Genomic DNA, 16,858 nt, shown 5'->3' with positions numbered 1-16,858 from the left:
TAGATAGATAGATAGATAGATAGATAGATAGATAGATAGATAGATAGATAGATAGATAGATAGATAGATAGATAGATAGATAGATAGATAGATAGATAGATAGATAGATAGATAGACTAAATATTTTTTAAAATTTTTAAGTACAATCATCTTGGATGTTTAAGTCATATAAGTTAAATTACATTAAACTGACTTAAAAAAACGAGTTTAATCTTGTATAACTTATAAAAAAAAGTTGAAAATTGCTTAACTTATTTTGATGAGTTCAAACAATGTAAAAAACATATGGTGCATTAACTCATTGATCATATTTTTTTTTTTTACAGTAAGTTAGAAAAAAAACATAAACATGCACTAATTCGCCCAATACGCAAAATACACACTAATGCACAAAATAGCCTATAGAATAAATAGTAGCCTACATTAGAAGTTTGTTCTGCATTTGTTGTTTTACAGTTAAGTTGCACATGATATTGTGTGATTGTGTTTATGTGAATTTTATGTTTGTGTAGAGGATGAAATGATCCGTTCGGAATGACAGTAAAGGGACCGTCTGACGCCAGATTCCAGATGCAAAGACAGCCGCTCCGAACGGGCTCAGCGATTGGCCAGAGCGCTAATGAGCTGCACTCACGAGCAACGCGATTGGACGGGTGGCGCGTCAGTCAAGGCGAAGTCTCCTCCCCTTTCAGCAGGGTCGGGTGCGCGCGGAGCAAAGCCCACCCCGAACACCTCCAGCTGCCCAAACAGAAGACGCAGGAGGAGTAGAGGGCTCGGACATGGGGAGAAATCAGCACTGGCCCGTCTGATAGAGATCGGTGTTTTTTATTTATTAGAAAAAAAACCGAGAGGCCTTAGCACAACCAAAAAAAAAAAAGAAAAAAAAAAAAAGAAGAAAAAAAAAAGGAGAGAAAACCCATCCCTAGCACAAAGCTGGACATAAATCAATGGACTGAATGAAGACTGCCTATACCGCCTATCGATGCCTGGCCAAGGATTTGGATGCGTACGCCATGAACCCAGAGATGACAATGGACATTGGCAACCTACATGCCGGAATAAGCCATGAGCAGGACTTGATGAGCCACAGCCCTCATCACAACCGCAATTCGCTACGGATACACCAGGATCTGAGCGTTGCGCCGTCGCGCTCCGCGATGGTGTCCAGTATGGCATCGATACTGGACGGTGGTGGTGGTGGAGGTTGCGCGGGAGGAGAGTATCGTCCGGAGCTTTCTTTACCGCTTCATCACGCCATGAGCATGCCGTGCGACACCTCCCCACCCGGGATGAGCGGCACATACACCACCCTGACCCCGCTTCAGCCCCTGCCTCCCATTTCCACAGTATCCGACAAATTCCACCATCCGCATCACCACCACCACCACCACCACCAGCGTCTCTCTGGGAATGTGAGCGGCAGCTTCACTCTCATGCGGGACGAGAGGACTCTACCAGCCATGAATAACATCTACAGCCCCTACCACAAAGATATGAGCGGGATGGGTCAAAGCTTGTCCCCTCTGGGTAACATCCACAACGCGCAACCAACGCTCCACAATTACGGCGCGCACGGGCACGATAAGATGCTAAGCTCCAACTTTGACGCACACACTGCCATGCTGGCCAGAGGGGACCAGCACCTCTCCAGAGGCCTCGGTGGCCCCACCGCGGGCATGATGCCGCATCTCAACGGGATGCACGGGTGCCACCCTCAATCCCACGGGCCCGTGTTGGCTTCCAACCGGGACAGACCGCCCTCCTCCTCCGGAGCGCCGGGTTCTGGCGGCTCGGGTCAGCTGGAAGAGATCAACACGAAAGAAGTGGCGCAGCGCATCACGGCCGAGCTGAAGCGCTATAGTATCCCGCAAGCCATCTTCGCTCAGCGGGTGTTGTGCCGCTCGCAGGGAACCCTGTCCGACCTCCTGCGGAACCCCAAACCCTGGAGTAAACTCAAGTCCGGCCGAGAGACGTTTCGCCGCATGTGGAAGTGGTTACAGGAGCCCGAGTTTCAGAGGATGTCGGCCCTTCGGCTTGCAGGTAAGACAAGGTATCTGCTTTTTTAAACAATCTTTCGTGTAAATGGAGATTTTGATTGGCAATATAGTAGAGGATCAACCCTTATCATCATGTTTATTTTATTTTATTAAGGTATACAATGCACATTAATTGACTTGTGTGCATCATGTATTTATTTCTAAAGGCTTATAGCGTTTCGTGACATTTAATGTGCATTGTTTAATTCATGCACAAATGTTTTTTTATTTTGTTTTTATAAACGTCTAGACTTGCACCACCACTTATAAACAGGTATTGTTAATATATACACACTGTTAAAAAAAAGGTTCCAAAAGTGATGTCATAAAATAACCATTTTTGGTTCCCCATAGAATAATGATCCGTTCTTAAAATAAAAAAATATATTTTTTTGTTGTTGCTTAGAATAAAGAACATTTTGAAAATCTAAAGAACCTTTTGTGGAATGAAAAGATTCCAGGGTTCTTCGTGGAACTAGAATCCAATAAAGACCCTTTATTTTAAGAGTGAATAGCTGATGTTTTAGTTTGATCCGCAGCGTGTCTATTGTTTACCTGCACATTCACATTTACTTTAAAATACTCAAGATATTCAGTAAACACAAGTTAGGCTGGTGGATGTGGCGCTTTAGTCTGTGTGTGTGTGTGTGTGTGTGTGTTAAAGAAAAGCCTTTCAGAGAGGTGCTGAATAGGGATGTGTTGGTAATTACTGGACTGTTATTCCCTCTCCTGCCCCGCTACATCAGGCTTGTTGCCCCCTCTAGCGATGGGCGGTGCAGACCCCCTTTTCCTTTGTTCGGCTGAAGAAGAAAAAGCAAGAGCTGGATTTCCAGCTTCAGTGTAGTTTGGATGTGTTGTAGGTGTCGTGCTGTTGAATAGCATCCTATCAGTGCATTAAAATAAAAGCTTGGTGCGTATTGATTTTTAATTTGTAGGGTGATGCACAATTATTCACTGAAATAATGGACAGCTCTGATGCCTCATGCATTGTGCAACACAGACGCATATAGCCTGAGCATTACGGCTTCAGCTGTTTCTGTAAAAAACAAACTGTATCTTTCTGAAATAACAACTATTTCAGTTGTCAACAAAAGGGTTTGGAGGAAGAGCGTGAGGATTGAGCCAACAATACTTCAATTCAATTGCACATACCGAAACACAGGCATCTTTATCAAAACATTCCACTGTGAGTGTCATTTATTCTTTGAACATGCATTGATGAAATGCTCTGAACAGAGTCCCTGTAAGGTGATTGCTTTGTAAACAAACAAATGCATCTTTCTTTCACCAACAATATGATTTGAACCAGAAGGCTGTAAAGCTTCATTGGAGATGTTAGGTGCTTTAATGCTGTTTCCCTGCAGGGCTCTGGTCTCACAGATGGCTTTGGGTTGGGGGGAAGGTATTATGTGATCTGCAGGGGAATTGAAAAGAAGAACAGAGGCTGCAGCGGCTCGATGAATTATTGATAGAAATCTCTGCGTGACCCTCAGCTCAACGCACAAAACGTCACCTTGTCTCGGGTTAAACAGGCAGAGATGTGCAGCCCAGCACCTGCCTTTTGTTCAGCGTTTGGGGGAAAGAATGTGAAACAAACAATGAGGAGTTGCACATCATGACATCATAAATGACATCATAAATGTCTGACCAAGGGAGAATTGCTCACCGTGCTCGAATTAAACCTTTACGTGCATGTATGCAAGCACAACGACCTCGCTGTAAACTCTTAAGCCTTTATATACTGCTGAACAGATTATAACTGACTTTAGGTGAAAATCATGAAACTATTATCTTCATAGAGGCCTATAGTGGGGTCCAAAATCACCAGCAATTTTTAAAAAATATTCTTCAATATTTAAATCCGTAAATAAACAACATATTTCTGATTGTGCAGTATTTCTAGGCGACTAATCAAATGTAAGGAATGAGTGTCATTGATCATGTGACGGTCATATTTCCGTGCTTTCATTGAAGATCTGTTCATTTTTAATCTTCAGCTATATTTGCACAACTTGAGTGCCGCGGTCATTTAAGTCCATTTACTATTTTCATTCAAATTCAATTTGCAATGATTTGTATTGAAATGTCATGGATATTTGAATTATGTCTTATTCATGAAAGTTATGAAGGCATTCACTCGTATGGAAAGGTTCAGTGTAGTTCTATACACAACTCTCAGGTTCTTGACTTAATTTTAAAGACATTTTATGCCAAAAAAGAAAAAAAGGTTCTATACAAGGAGAAATATCTTAAATAATAGTTATTTCAAGTGATAACGTATGTTTTAAATTATAAAATGTAATTACAATTTAAAAACTAAGTCCATAAAATGATGGGAACCGCTAAAATGTTCTATACAAGGAGAAATGTCTTAAATTATTGCATAATGTTTAACCGATTATTTCAAGTGATAAAGTATGTTTTAAATGATAAAATGTAGTTAAAATGACTGGAACCGCTAAAAGGTTCCATATGCTCCACGAAGCGCCTTCGGAACACTCGAAGGTTCTAAAGAGAATGTTTGTTGCGGTGCAGATGTGTGATGTCACGGCTGAAACGAGCCTGTCTCTGCACTATTCATCTAGTCAAATGAAAGGTGTCGTCTGACTGGAGCTCATTCCAGTCTCAGCGCACAAGCAATCAGCCGTGAGACAAACCTCGGCCTGTGCCGTCCTGCACACACACAACTTTATTAACTTCATGATCAAAGCGGACAAGCGCTGCTATACCAGTCAGGACGGGGAGATTGAAAAAGAGCCCAGGTGCTGGAGAGACATGGGGTCCCGGCCCGTAAATAAGAGACGGATAAATATACCTCCAACCTATGCCAGGCCTTCTCTCTCCATTTGAGCTTTTCAGACAGAGACCACAAGCAAGATAGAGAAGATAAACACCTTTAGATACAGCGGAAAGTCTTAGCACAACTATCACTTACAAATGATATTATCAGCATCACAATGTGAGTGAAAAGTTGTATTTGTGAAGGTCTCGGTATTTGCAACAGCAAAACATTATGAAAGAGTCTGTCACATGATCAGTGACACTCATGTACTGACATTTGATCCTAGAAATACTTTTTTTTGGTAACACTTTACAATTAGGTTCTTTAGTTAACATGAGCTAATAATGAACTACAGCATTTATTCATCTTTTTAATGTTAATTTCAACATTTGCTAATACATTAATAAAATCAAAAGCTGCATTTGTTAAGATTAGTTAATGCACTGTGAACTAACAACAAACAATGAACAGCTGGATTTTTATTAAAACTAACGTTAACAAAGATTAGCAAATACAGTAACAAATGTGTTCCTCATTGTTAGTAATACATTATCTAATGTTAACAAATCAAACCTTATTGTAAAGTCTTACCTTTTTTTTTTAATATCCAAAAACATTTATTTCCAGGTTTGCATGAAAAAAAAAGTCCCAGATTTTCACTGCGGTTATATTGGTAGAATAAGTGGTCGACAATCAATAGAATGCATCTATATGATAAATGCTAATAGTGATTTAATGATTTAAAACAAAACTATGAAATTATTATTTTTTATTGCACAGCATGTCCATATGCAATTCTCTTAAAATTCTTGAAAGTAGCAAATTGTGCATAGACTCGCATATCCCTGGCTGATATCTTGCTATAGATATCTATCTGTCTCACTGAGGATGTGACTTTTGGTTTATATGCAAACAAATATATTATATACTGTATATAATTGCACAGCATGCCCTATGCAATTCTCTTAAAATACTATGCAAATTATGCATAGACCCCAAATGACCCGGCCTGGCGGATATATAGTTAAGCTTGTGACCTTTTGGTTTGGATGCCAAGATGCAAAGAAGTAATATAGTCCAGCATAGCATATCTTCAATGCCAGGACAGTCATGGATCGGTTTCTGCTTGATGAGGGCAGAACCAGCTCAAAATACCAGTTTATTTTCGTCCTGTTCGTTCGGTAACGTGTGTGAGTTATGTCACTTTCTCAAACAAATATGTGTTGCTGAACGACGGCGGATCAATGCGTGTAATCTCTTAAAGATTAAAAGGGCATTAATGCTGGCAACAATAACATAAACGTGTGCACCCAGCTCGCATTGATCTGGAACCCGATCCGGACCTGTTCCAGTAAAGCTGACGCTGGAGGAAGGTTCCCAGCAGAAAGCGACTGACTCCACGCTAAAGAGACTCCGGACGGGCTATTCTGAGCCGCGAGCCGACGCTAACGATCGTCAGAGCCGTGGAATGAGGGAATAACCAAGCGTGGATGTTTTCCAGCAGGGTGTTTAATGTGGAGAAGGCCTGCATGTGTCCCGGTGACCTTCACAGAGACCGGGACGCTCGCCTCGGATAATCATAATGGCTTTACGCTGCTTTGAAGGACCTTTTTTAGTGATGAGATTCTCTTCTCAAGCCAATGAGTGCGTAACCCGGGCCGAGAGAGTGAAATAATCCCGGCGGAAATATGATTGAACGACTGATTTTGTCAATCTGCTTAAAACAGGGTATAATTCAATCACATGGAAGATGTCCTGACATTACATTACGGTTGTGGAAAATTAGCATCGCCTATTATATTACTAGGATTATGCTTTATTTGTTATTCTAGTGGACGGTACTGAAACTCTAAGGCGTTTGAATATGTTTAAATTGACCAAACTCACACTTAGGTAAGGTAAGGTATATTTATTTCATACGTTCGTAGGTAAATTTGTTTTGCAGATAAAGAAACATCCAAAAAAGAAACATAAAAAAACATTTCACATACAAATTTACAAGTAAAACATCATGACAGACTGCACCATATCCTCTGTCCAAATTACCTTATCTGTGTTTCACTATATATTCCATCGAGATAATAATATTCTTGGTTACACTTTATTTTAAGGTGTCCTTAAGTACTGTGTAATATTAAGTAACAACATGTATGTTTAGGGTAAATTGCATGTAATTGTGCATAATCTACTGTTAAACTTATTACTATAGTACACAGTTAAAAATGGTGGGTTGTTTTTTTAACCCAACCGTTGAGTTACACATATTGGGTCACTATGTTGGGTTATTTTTTCAAAAACGTTGGGTCATTTTTAAAATCGTTGGGTCATTTCTAGAAATAACCCGACTGTTGGGTTAAATACACATGCTTGTATGTACACTTGTGTATTTTGAATTTATGTACACAGTTATGTATATTTACATTAACTCCCCGATATTTAATTTGTAATTTTTTATATATAAATGTGGAGACATATTTATTGTTTTATACAAATAAATAATCTGTGTTGAAAACTAAGTGTACTTATTAATGTAATAAATACAAATAAATAGTTAACTTAACTGTTGGGTTACTTTTAACCCAACTGGCTTTTAACCCAATGCATTGGGTTAAAATAACCCACAGTTGGGAAGGTGCTATACCATCCCATAGTTGGGCTACCCGTTGGGTTATTTTTAATCCAACATTATTAAGTGAGTAGGTACATAAAATAAATAAAGTGTTACCTTATTACTTATGGTTTGGTGTTTTATATTGGTAGTGTATTTGTTTCACTCATCTATAGCTTTCTGAACATTGAATCATGTTAAATGAGTATCTTTATTTTTTTCCCCCGTTTCAATCAATCAGAGAAGTCGGGTTACTTCAACATTTTATAAAACATTTTATTTTACTTCAACAGAAAGTCTGACATTTTTCATGAGAAATGATAGTAATGTTGAAGAGCCATTGCTTTAATGACAGCATGCTTTGTTTTATGCCAGAAGTGCCTCGTTTTACCATTTTAAACATTTAAATCCCATATTCTCATGCTTTTGCGAGGCGTTGTGTGTATTGTCCTCCTCGTATATCTTCTAGCTCAGTGTGTTTGTGCAGTGGGTGTTTGGAGGTTGTGATTATGAACGTCTCGTGATTGGGGATCATCAGCGCCGGCCGGAGCAAAGGCCAACGTTTTCGGTCTCTCAACCCCACAAAACCTCCAGCAAAGCTGCCGAACATCCAGCAAAAACATGTTCTTATCACTGGAGGGAATCTGTGGGGGATTCGCTCGTCTCACAGTTTTTCTGTCAGCCTGGTTTTACGTGAGGCTTGTGTGTTAGTGATCTGCAAATGAATGATAGAAATAAACCTGTGTGCGCTGCATGACAAGTTAATTCCTTGATTATTATTCACCACTCTTGCTAAAAGAATAGGCAACAACGTTTAACTTCAGCTATGAGGAAAGAGAAAAGTTCATGTTTGCTTTCCAGAGGAGAGGAGATGATAAGAACTTGCGTAATGAATCGCAGTCATTATTTACAGTTGGCTCTTACAGATATGTTCTTTTAAATAGTGCTTTTGTTCGAGGAATGATAGAAAACCCATTGCAGTTGTTTCTATCCAAAGTGACTAACATCTCCCTGAAGCAGTTCATGCATCTGCAATATCTCTCCTTATAACGCAAAATCTTCATGCTACTCTTTTCCACACGACATTTTCATATTAACCACATCTGTCAAGCTCCAAACGAGGACCATAAAGTACGTTTGTTTGACATCGTATGGATTGTTGATGTGATTTATAGTGTTTTTGGTTATTAATGGAGCTTGATAGCTAAATGAATACCGTTGTTGTGTGGAAAAGACTGGATCTTCTTAATATCTGCTTTTTGTGTTCCAATGATGAATTAAAGTCTTGTTTGGAACAACATGAAAGTGTACAAATGATGACATATGGAGATATATTCAAATATTTAAGCATAGGGACATGATTATGTCATTCGCAGTGCTTGATGGGAGTGGGCGGAGCTAACGAGATCTTGTTTCGACTCTCTGATTGGTGGAATTGTCTGTATAGCATCATGGGTAATGTAGTTTTCACCACAAATTTGGCTGTTCAACACGATTATCTTTTGAAATAATGCAGGCTAACGGCTTCAACGGAAGCAAAAGACCATCGATTAACCACCTTGTAACTCACAGTAGAGCTGACTTTAAACGTTTATAAGTTATTATTAAAAATCAGCGTCCCTATAAAGAAAATGAATGCACTCTATTTGTTATCAGCTTTAGTTAACATGAACTAACAGTGAAAATGCATTTATTAATCTAAGTTAATTTGCTAATACATTATTAAAATCAAAAGTTGCATCTGTCAGTATTATTTAAAGGACTTGAGCTGACATAGACTACAAAGGTGAATAAATAAGGATTGCTCAGCAGTTTTTGCTAGTTAATCCAATCCAACTTTATTTGTTAAGCACTTTTAAACAACCAAAGTTGACCAAAGTGCTGTACAGAAAAACAAACACAGCACAGTTAATGCATTAGACTAATGGGACTTTATTGTAAAGTTTTACCAAATTTTCATTTCGGGATGTGATGCAATCAGTGTGCACTTTAAAGTCAGGTTGTTTCTTGGCAAACAAAGATACGAGTAACAAAAAACATTCAGCTCCAAATGTGTGTATCTCCAGTAATCAGTGTTGCTTGTTTATCTGTGCGCTCGTAAGCATTCAGTGTGTTTGTGAATCTGATTGGACGGGCTGATGTTGTTGTCGAGTGTTACCTCATCAGCATTGTTTGTGAGCGTTCTGATTGGCTGTATCAGTGTGCTGATGTTTCTGTCTGGCAACAAACCTTTGAACCACTGATGTCATCATGTCAGATGAACTCTGACCTCTTACTCACTTGATCAGGGAACATTTGTTCTGTCCCTCATGGAGATCGAGCGATACAGCGATCCTGAAATGCACCGCTCATTTTGGGCTGTTTAGTTTCTGTATAACAGTTTAAGTGTTTATTTTATTGCACTTTATCTATTTGCGTCAGAGAGTCTCGGCAGCACTTACACCGGACTTTACAATTATATTATTCTGAAGGTTTCATATGTCATTCGGAAGATTTATAGAACATTTTATTCATTGATCAGTTGTAAAAAATAATATTTTTTACACTATTAAGAACCTGTTGTGGAATTAAAAGGTTCCATTAATGTTAAAGGTTCTTCATGGATCCATAGATGCCAAAAAAAGAACCTTTATTTATTACATCTATATTCTGAGGGTTTGTTCATATATCATTTGCCAGAACTTTTTATTCCTAAAAACTGTGAATATACAGTGATAAATGAACTACACTCTTAATAGAAGAACCATTTTGGTTCCACAAAGCAAATCAGTTGTAAATAATATAAAATAATTAGGGCTGTCAAACGCTTAATCGCATCCAAAATAAAAGTTTGTGTTTACATAATATATGTGTGTGTGCTGTGTATAATTATTTTTAATACATAAATACCCACACATGCATGTGTATTTAAGAAATATTTGCATGTATATACTGTATATAGACTGAATGTAGCCTATATATAATGTATATTTTATATAAATATAAACATTTTATATATAAACAACATATTTTTCTTAAATATATACATGTGTGCATTTATATACAAAATAATTATACACAGTACACACACATATATTATGTAAACACAAACTTTTATTTTGGATGCGATTAATCGCGATTAATCGTTTGACAGCCCTAAAAATAATAATAAAAAAATATATATATCTTAGTGTGAATTTAAAAAAATATATATTATAAAGAACCTTTTGTGGAATTAAAAGGTTCCATGGATGTTAAATGTTCTCCATGGATCCATAGATGCCAATAAAAGAACCTTTATTTATGGTGATGTTTATTAGTTAAGATTTTTACTTTATTCACCTCTAGTGTCTTGCCTTAAAAATGTCTGGATGTCAAATATCACAGCAAACATAGATGCACAAACTAAATAAATGGTTTGAAATGATACAACAATAGTTCTAAAATCACCAAAGTTGATTAAAGTCCCCCTGTGGTGGAAATCCAGCTTTTAATGTTGTTTATGTGTCTATGTGGTGTTTTTAATATGCTTTAAGACACACCATGTGTAAATTCACGAGTCTCAAAAACACGGTTTGAAATCGCTGGTGTTTCTGACGTCACAAACGACCTTGTAACCAATCAGATCAACGTGTGATCGTCAACCAGTGGATCTCTGAGCTGAGTGAGTGAGTGGAGGCGGGGCTCATTTGCATATTCATAGAACCGCAAATACTAAATGAGGCAGGGGTGTCGAGTTACATTCAAGATATTTTAAGACATGAAGACATTTTTTCAAGGAAAAAACTTTTAAATATGTCATTTTGGTGATCAAAGATGAGTTTAAAGAGATGAAACGATTGACTACAGGGGGACTTTAAAAGACATCAAGACTAGAGAAAATATCCTGCTGCATTTCACGTATACTTGATCTAATGAATCACACTCACATCTTTATTGAATGAATGCATTTCGGGGTTGCTGTATTTGTTGGAGCTGGCGCTGATGGCCGAAGCGAGATGATCCACTGCAGTAAACGCGGGACTCTCTCTCTCTCTCTCTCTCTCTCTCTCTCTCTCTCTCTCTCTCTCTCTCTCTCTCTCTCTCTCTCTCTCTCTCTCTCTCTCTCTCTCTCTCTCTCTCTTCCCCTCCTCCATCTCTCGGCGAGGTGTCCGGCCTCCACATTAAGGATATCCGCACATGCACAGAATGACACAGCTAAGTGCAAGACTACAGCATAATGCATTTAGCAAGTCCTCTCGCTCTAAAAAAACACACACTCACACACACACACACATGCCTAGAAAAGGGTTGATATTGAGATGGGAAGCGTTTGAGCACGAGAGATCCCACGTCTGTGAGAGTATGAAACACTAGCCGAATTAAAAAAAAGTGATTTTCTCTCATCTGTTATGGGGAGGTTTCACCCGAACAAGTGAAAACATCATTACTGATCGTGTTTTGTGGCGAAATATTGATCTGATGTCACCCACCGCCTCCCTCACTCTCCTCCTCTGTTTCGTTGTACTGTAGGCCTCACTTTTTCTAATCAGATGCGTGAGATGGGAAATTTAAAGTCTTGATTGTGTTTTAGTCTCTACTAGAACAGGTTTTCCCGCTTGAATGTTGATTATTTTCCTCATATTCTCCATTGTTGCGGCTCCTCTCTTCCCAGTCTGGCAGTAACGCTCTGTTTACTTCCTGTCTCTATGAAGCTCCTCCTTCTGAAAAGCACACTGTGCTCTGATTGGTCGGCTGGATCAGTGTGCTGTGATTGGTCGAGCGCTTCGAGTGTGTTTGGGAAATGTCCCGCCCCTTTCCATAACCACCAGTTTAACACACTACTGACTAGGGCTGGGCGATAAAACGATAACGATATGTATCGCGATAGACACGTGATCGATATCAATAAAAAAATGTGTTCGATAAAACGTTCGATATTTTTTTTCTTCGTCGGAAGAAACCACAGGTTGCGAAGCAAGTTTGGTTGCATTATCAAAGGCACTCGCTCTCTGGTAACCTAGCAACGTAGGGAGTGACACGCTCAGGCAATCATGTAACGTGTCTGTTTGGTTGCGCCATCGTTGTCTCGTGCTGCTGGGTTCTTCTTCAGTAACCGGCGATTGATAAGCAGAAAATGAGTGCCCTTCATCTGCATGCCATGCAGGCTAGAATTGCGAAACATTATTGGATAATTCGCTCTATTCGCGTTTGATGTGAACACAGCATAATGAACAGGCTGCGATGTCAAGATTGCAATGCTGGAGTGTCTGTGTGTGTGTGGCGAGAGAGAGAGAGAGTAGGCACGGGCGCGAGAGAGAGAGACACGCGGGCGCGATCGAACAGTGGAGACATAAAAACATACTTCGTCATTTTGTTAATACAGGACATCATTCAGTCTGCAAAGTGTTTACTTATATTTGTGTAGGCCTATACTCGCAATAAAACACAACATTGTGCTTTTGTCACACTGTATTTCTTGTCAAACTGTAACCTACAACTGTCACACACCGTTTTAAAAGCAAAACATATTTATCCAACCCTTTGTAAAACAGTCTGTGTGTTCCATCTTTTGGACATTCATCATATCGCATTGGTTTTCATTTCTTGTCCTCAAAACAGAGCACTAATCTGTTTATTTTTAAGTTACACGTTGATTAAAAAAGAAAGTGAAATGTGTTGGTAGATTATTTTATACGGAAATCAATTATTTATAATTCTGCTGAGAATAAAGTTAGGGTTAATTAAAATTAAGGAAAACAAATATATTGATCTGAAATATAGCAAATTAATTTTAAATTCATTCAGGTACAATTACCAAACATATCTCATATCTATCTTTTTATTAGTTTAATTAATAAACCAATTATATAAAACTATTATCAGTGCACTATAAATAAACTGGTTCTATGCCTTTATTAATAAAACTTATTTAAAAAATACAAGGCTTAAGACATTTATAAAAATGCCTTCTATATTTCTGTTTTGCTTTTCACTCCATTGTACCGAAATCGTACCGAACCGTGATGTCTCAAAAAAAAAATCAAGCAGGGGGCACGTACGATCACAAACCCCCACCACCCACGTCCCGCCGCGCCACTGTCACCTTTTTACTCTGAGGAGTTTGCAGGTCTGATTGTGAATTTAGACTTATGTTTACATTTTAATTATTTGAGTTTTCCATGGTTGTGTTGACATTTCTGTCTTGGGATTGTAATCAGAGGAAGGTTAAGTTTAAAATAAAAATGTTTAAATGTAATATATATTTTTTCTCCTGGTCCTTATTTTAAATGGGTCATAAAAAAAATCAATAATTATCGATATCGACCGATATGAAACACTGATATCGTGATACAGTTTTCAGCCATATCGCCCAGCCCTACAACTGACTAACTCAACCAGGCCCCACCCCTTTATTCTGCGCATGAATTATTATAATGAGGAATATTGTGACGTGTTCGTTCCCGGAAGAAACTCAAGACTACAATGGAGGCGTTTCAGGAGTTCAGAAACACTGACACTGATATACAGGAGAACTGCAACATTACACACACTGAAGAAACATGAACGTGTGAAAAAGCAGAACATTTTTATCTCCCAATTGCGTGTTATGAAGTCAGAATAGCGAGATATAAACATGCAATTCTGAGAAAGAAAAAGTTTATTTCTTGCAATTGCGAGTTTATATCTCACAAATCTGACTTTATAACACGCAATTGGGAGATGTAAAGTCAGAATTGCATGATATAAACTCGCAATTCTGAGATAGAAAGTCGCAGTTACCTTTTTAATTTTATTCTGTGGCGGAAACAAGCTTCCATAGATATGCCATATTATTAATTGGCTGATATGGTATAATGCACAATATTTGTAAGTTGAATCTGAATTGGTGTTGGATTTACTTTGAAATTTCACAAGCACAGCAACTAACAGTGAATCAAACGTGACATTTCCGATGTAGACAGACTGAAATAGTCCGGCTACTCCAATAATCTGTTTTATTTATGCGGTCGATGCATTGTGTAAATCTGGTCACATAAGTGTGGTTCAGTGCAGATTGTTCCAGTAAAGCGTCTGATCTCAGGGTTTTTTCAGCGCATGTATAATTCAGTGCTTGTTTTTGTGAAGTCACGGCACATAATGTACGAGAGTAAAACTACAGCGTGTGATGAGAAGACTCGTCAGCGGGACACCGGATTTACTTTCTCAATACATGTTTTATAGCCAATGATTCAGCGACGCTTGTTATTGTAAAGAATTGTAATCTTATAACTGTTTGATCTCTGAAAAGACTTCTCTTCTCAGCTGATGTCATGCGTGTCACTTTTGGTTTATGTAAATATCTTTAACGTGCCTTTAATTTTGTTGTGCTGCATAGAAAATAAAGTATGGAGAAACTGATACAAAATTAGTCACATGAAACAAAGATGTACAAATGTGGCACTTTGATTTAAATACATTTAAAGGTCAAAAAATCTTTCAGGAATGTGGATCTAATCCTAAAAGAACAAATATATATATATATATATATATGTATTTTTTCTAAAAAATAAATTAAATAAAAATCAGTAGCCAATATACAGAGTATAATGTATGCAGGCCTATGTGTGTATATATATATATATAGGCAAGGCAAGTTTATTTATATACATTTCATACACTATGGCAATTCAAAGTGCTTTACAGAAAGTCAGAAAGGAATTAAAATAATCACAAAATAAAGGGAAGCAAAATTAAAACAGATACAAAAGAAATGAAAAGAGTAAAAAGAAGATAGATAACCTTCTCATCTGGCAAAACACCGGTGTATCATATTTTTCACAACTCCCAGTTTTACTCAGATTTTCCCAGTGTGATTACTCTGTGTGTGTGTGTGTGTGTGTGTGTGTGGTGTTTCAGCGCGCCTAAGAAATCTATTGGACGTCTCCGATGGACACGATTTTTCTTTAAAATCGGACAGGAGGAGCTCTAGGACTGACTCACACACACACACACACACACACACACACACACATATATATATATATACACATATATATATATATATATATATATATTAGTGGTGTCAAATCGATTAATCGCGATTAATTCCATCTAACATAAAAGTTTGTTTATATATGTGCACATATATAGGCTACATATATATATATATATATATATATATATATATGTGCGTGTGTGTACACACACATATATATAATATATACAGTATATAAATAAAATAATGTACACACATTATAAACAAACTTATGTTAGATGCGATTAACAGCACTAATATAGATATATATATATTTTGCACACAAGAATTATCAGAGAATGAATAATAAATCAAATATGATCCTACTGTATAAAATGATTTTTATTCTAATTCATTTATTCTTTGAATATCAGTAGATCTATAGTTGGATCTTAGATTTGTATTAGATTTTTTTAACTTCCAAATTATTATTATTATGATAGGCTACATATTTTATTAGCAATCCTGAACACATTTCAATGTAAATGTATTCATGAATGTAGCCTACATTTCAATGCAGGTGCTTCATGTTTTTCCAGGACAAATAGAAATTTCATTTTTCATTGTATTATTTTTTTTCTTCTTCAGTTCATTCAGTTGAATTCTGCCAGTTCAATTCGATTTTTTTTATGTGTTAGTATAGTTTCCAAATGTGCATTTTTCTTTTACTACAAATAAAATTCCACTGCATCTGATTGAACACGAGGTGATGAGAGAACAGGCCAGTCTTCGGGTTCCTCGTTAATTACTGAGGGTGTAACCTGATACTCAACACAGGCCAGAGCTGACGCGTTTCATCCAGCGAACGACGGCGGCGCGGTTAGGACAGTTCCACTGGACGTTTCCTCTCTCACACACATTGATTTACATTTTCCAGCGAGGAAAGATAAACCAGAGCGGCTCTTAACCGTTTGATGAAAGGCCAGGGAAACCGAGGGATCGATCGGATTGATTGAACCCTACCCCTTTTAGAAAAGCCCAAAGTTGACACCCCTCTCCCACCGCGGAAATGGTAAATCCCTTTGAATAATATAATTGCTTTTTTGATCGCACTGTAAAGCGCCACGAGAGCCAGTCCTGATGGAGTCACTGTTGCGTGGACGACCATTGACGGCTTGAGTGTGTGTGTGTGTGTGTGTGTGATTGTTTCGGCCACAGTAAGCAGAATAGCACATGATGACGGGGAAATGCACTGCTCCACAAAAGCAGCAGTCTGAGCTTTTATCCAGAGCGAGTCTGAACAGAAGCCATCGGGCCTCGTAAAGAGCGCTTCAGGAAGTAAACATTGATCCTTTATTTTACTAGAGAGAACACAGTCTTCCTCCTGCACCACACACACACACACACACACTGAGATTAATCCCGGTCTTCAGAGGAATTCAACATTAAACCATTGGGATGCTCGTCGAAAAATTGATTTTTGGAAATTTGTTAGGGATAGAAATCCGTATATTAGG

The 16,858-nt window shown here is 38.0% G+C and overlaps 1 protein-coding gene across 2 annotated transcripts in view; it reads left to right on the top strand.

Annotated features, from left to right (window-relative positions):
• The first annotated feature begins 509 nt into the window (after positions 1-509).
• Positions 510-16,858, top strand: part of onecut2 (one cut homeobox 2) — a 27,541-nt gene continuing 11,192 nt past the window's right edge. The window contains exon 1 of one of the 2 annotated variants that reach the window (XM_056258420.1): positions 510-2,040. In XM_056258420.1, coding sequence (XP_056114395.1) covers positions 957-2,040 — 1,084 coding nt within the window. In that variant the 5' untranslated portion in view covers positions 510-956. Of the gene's footprint in view, positions 2,051-16,858 lie in introns of both variants that reach the window. The other variant, XM_056258421.1, reaches the window with a different exon arrangement.

Source organism: Rhinichthys klamathensis, unplaced genomic scaffold (genome assembly GCF_029890125.1).
Source record: "Rhinichthys klamathensis goyatoka isolate OS25496 unplaced genomic scaffold, OSU_Roscu_1.1 h1tg000151l_1, whole genome shotgun sequence".
NCBI classification, from domain to species: domain Eukaryota; kingdom Metazoa; phylum Chordata; class Actinopteri; order Cypriniformes; family Leuciscidae; genus Rhinichthys; species Rhinichthys klamathensis.
This window is presented reverse-complemented; position numbering and strand designations above follow the sequence as displayed.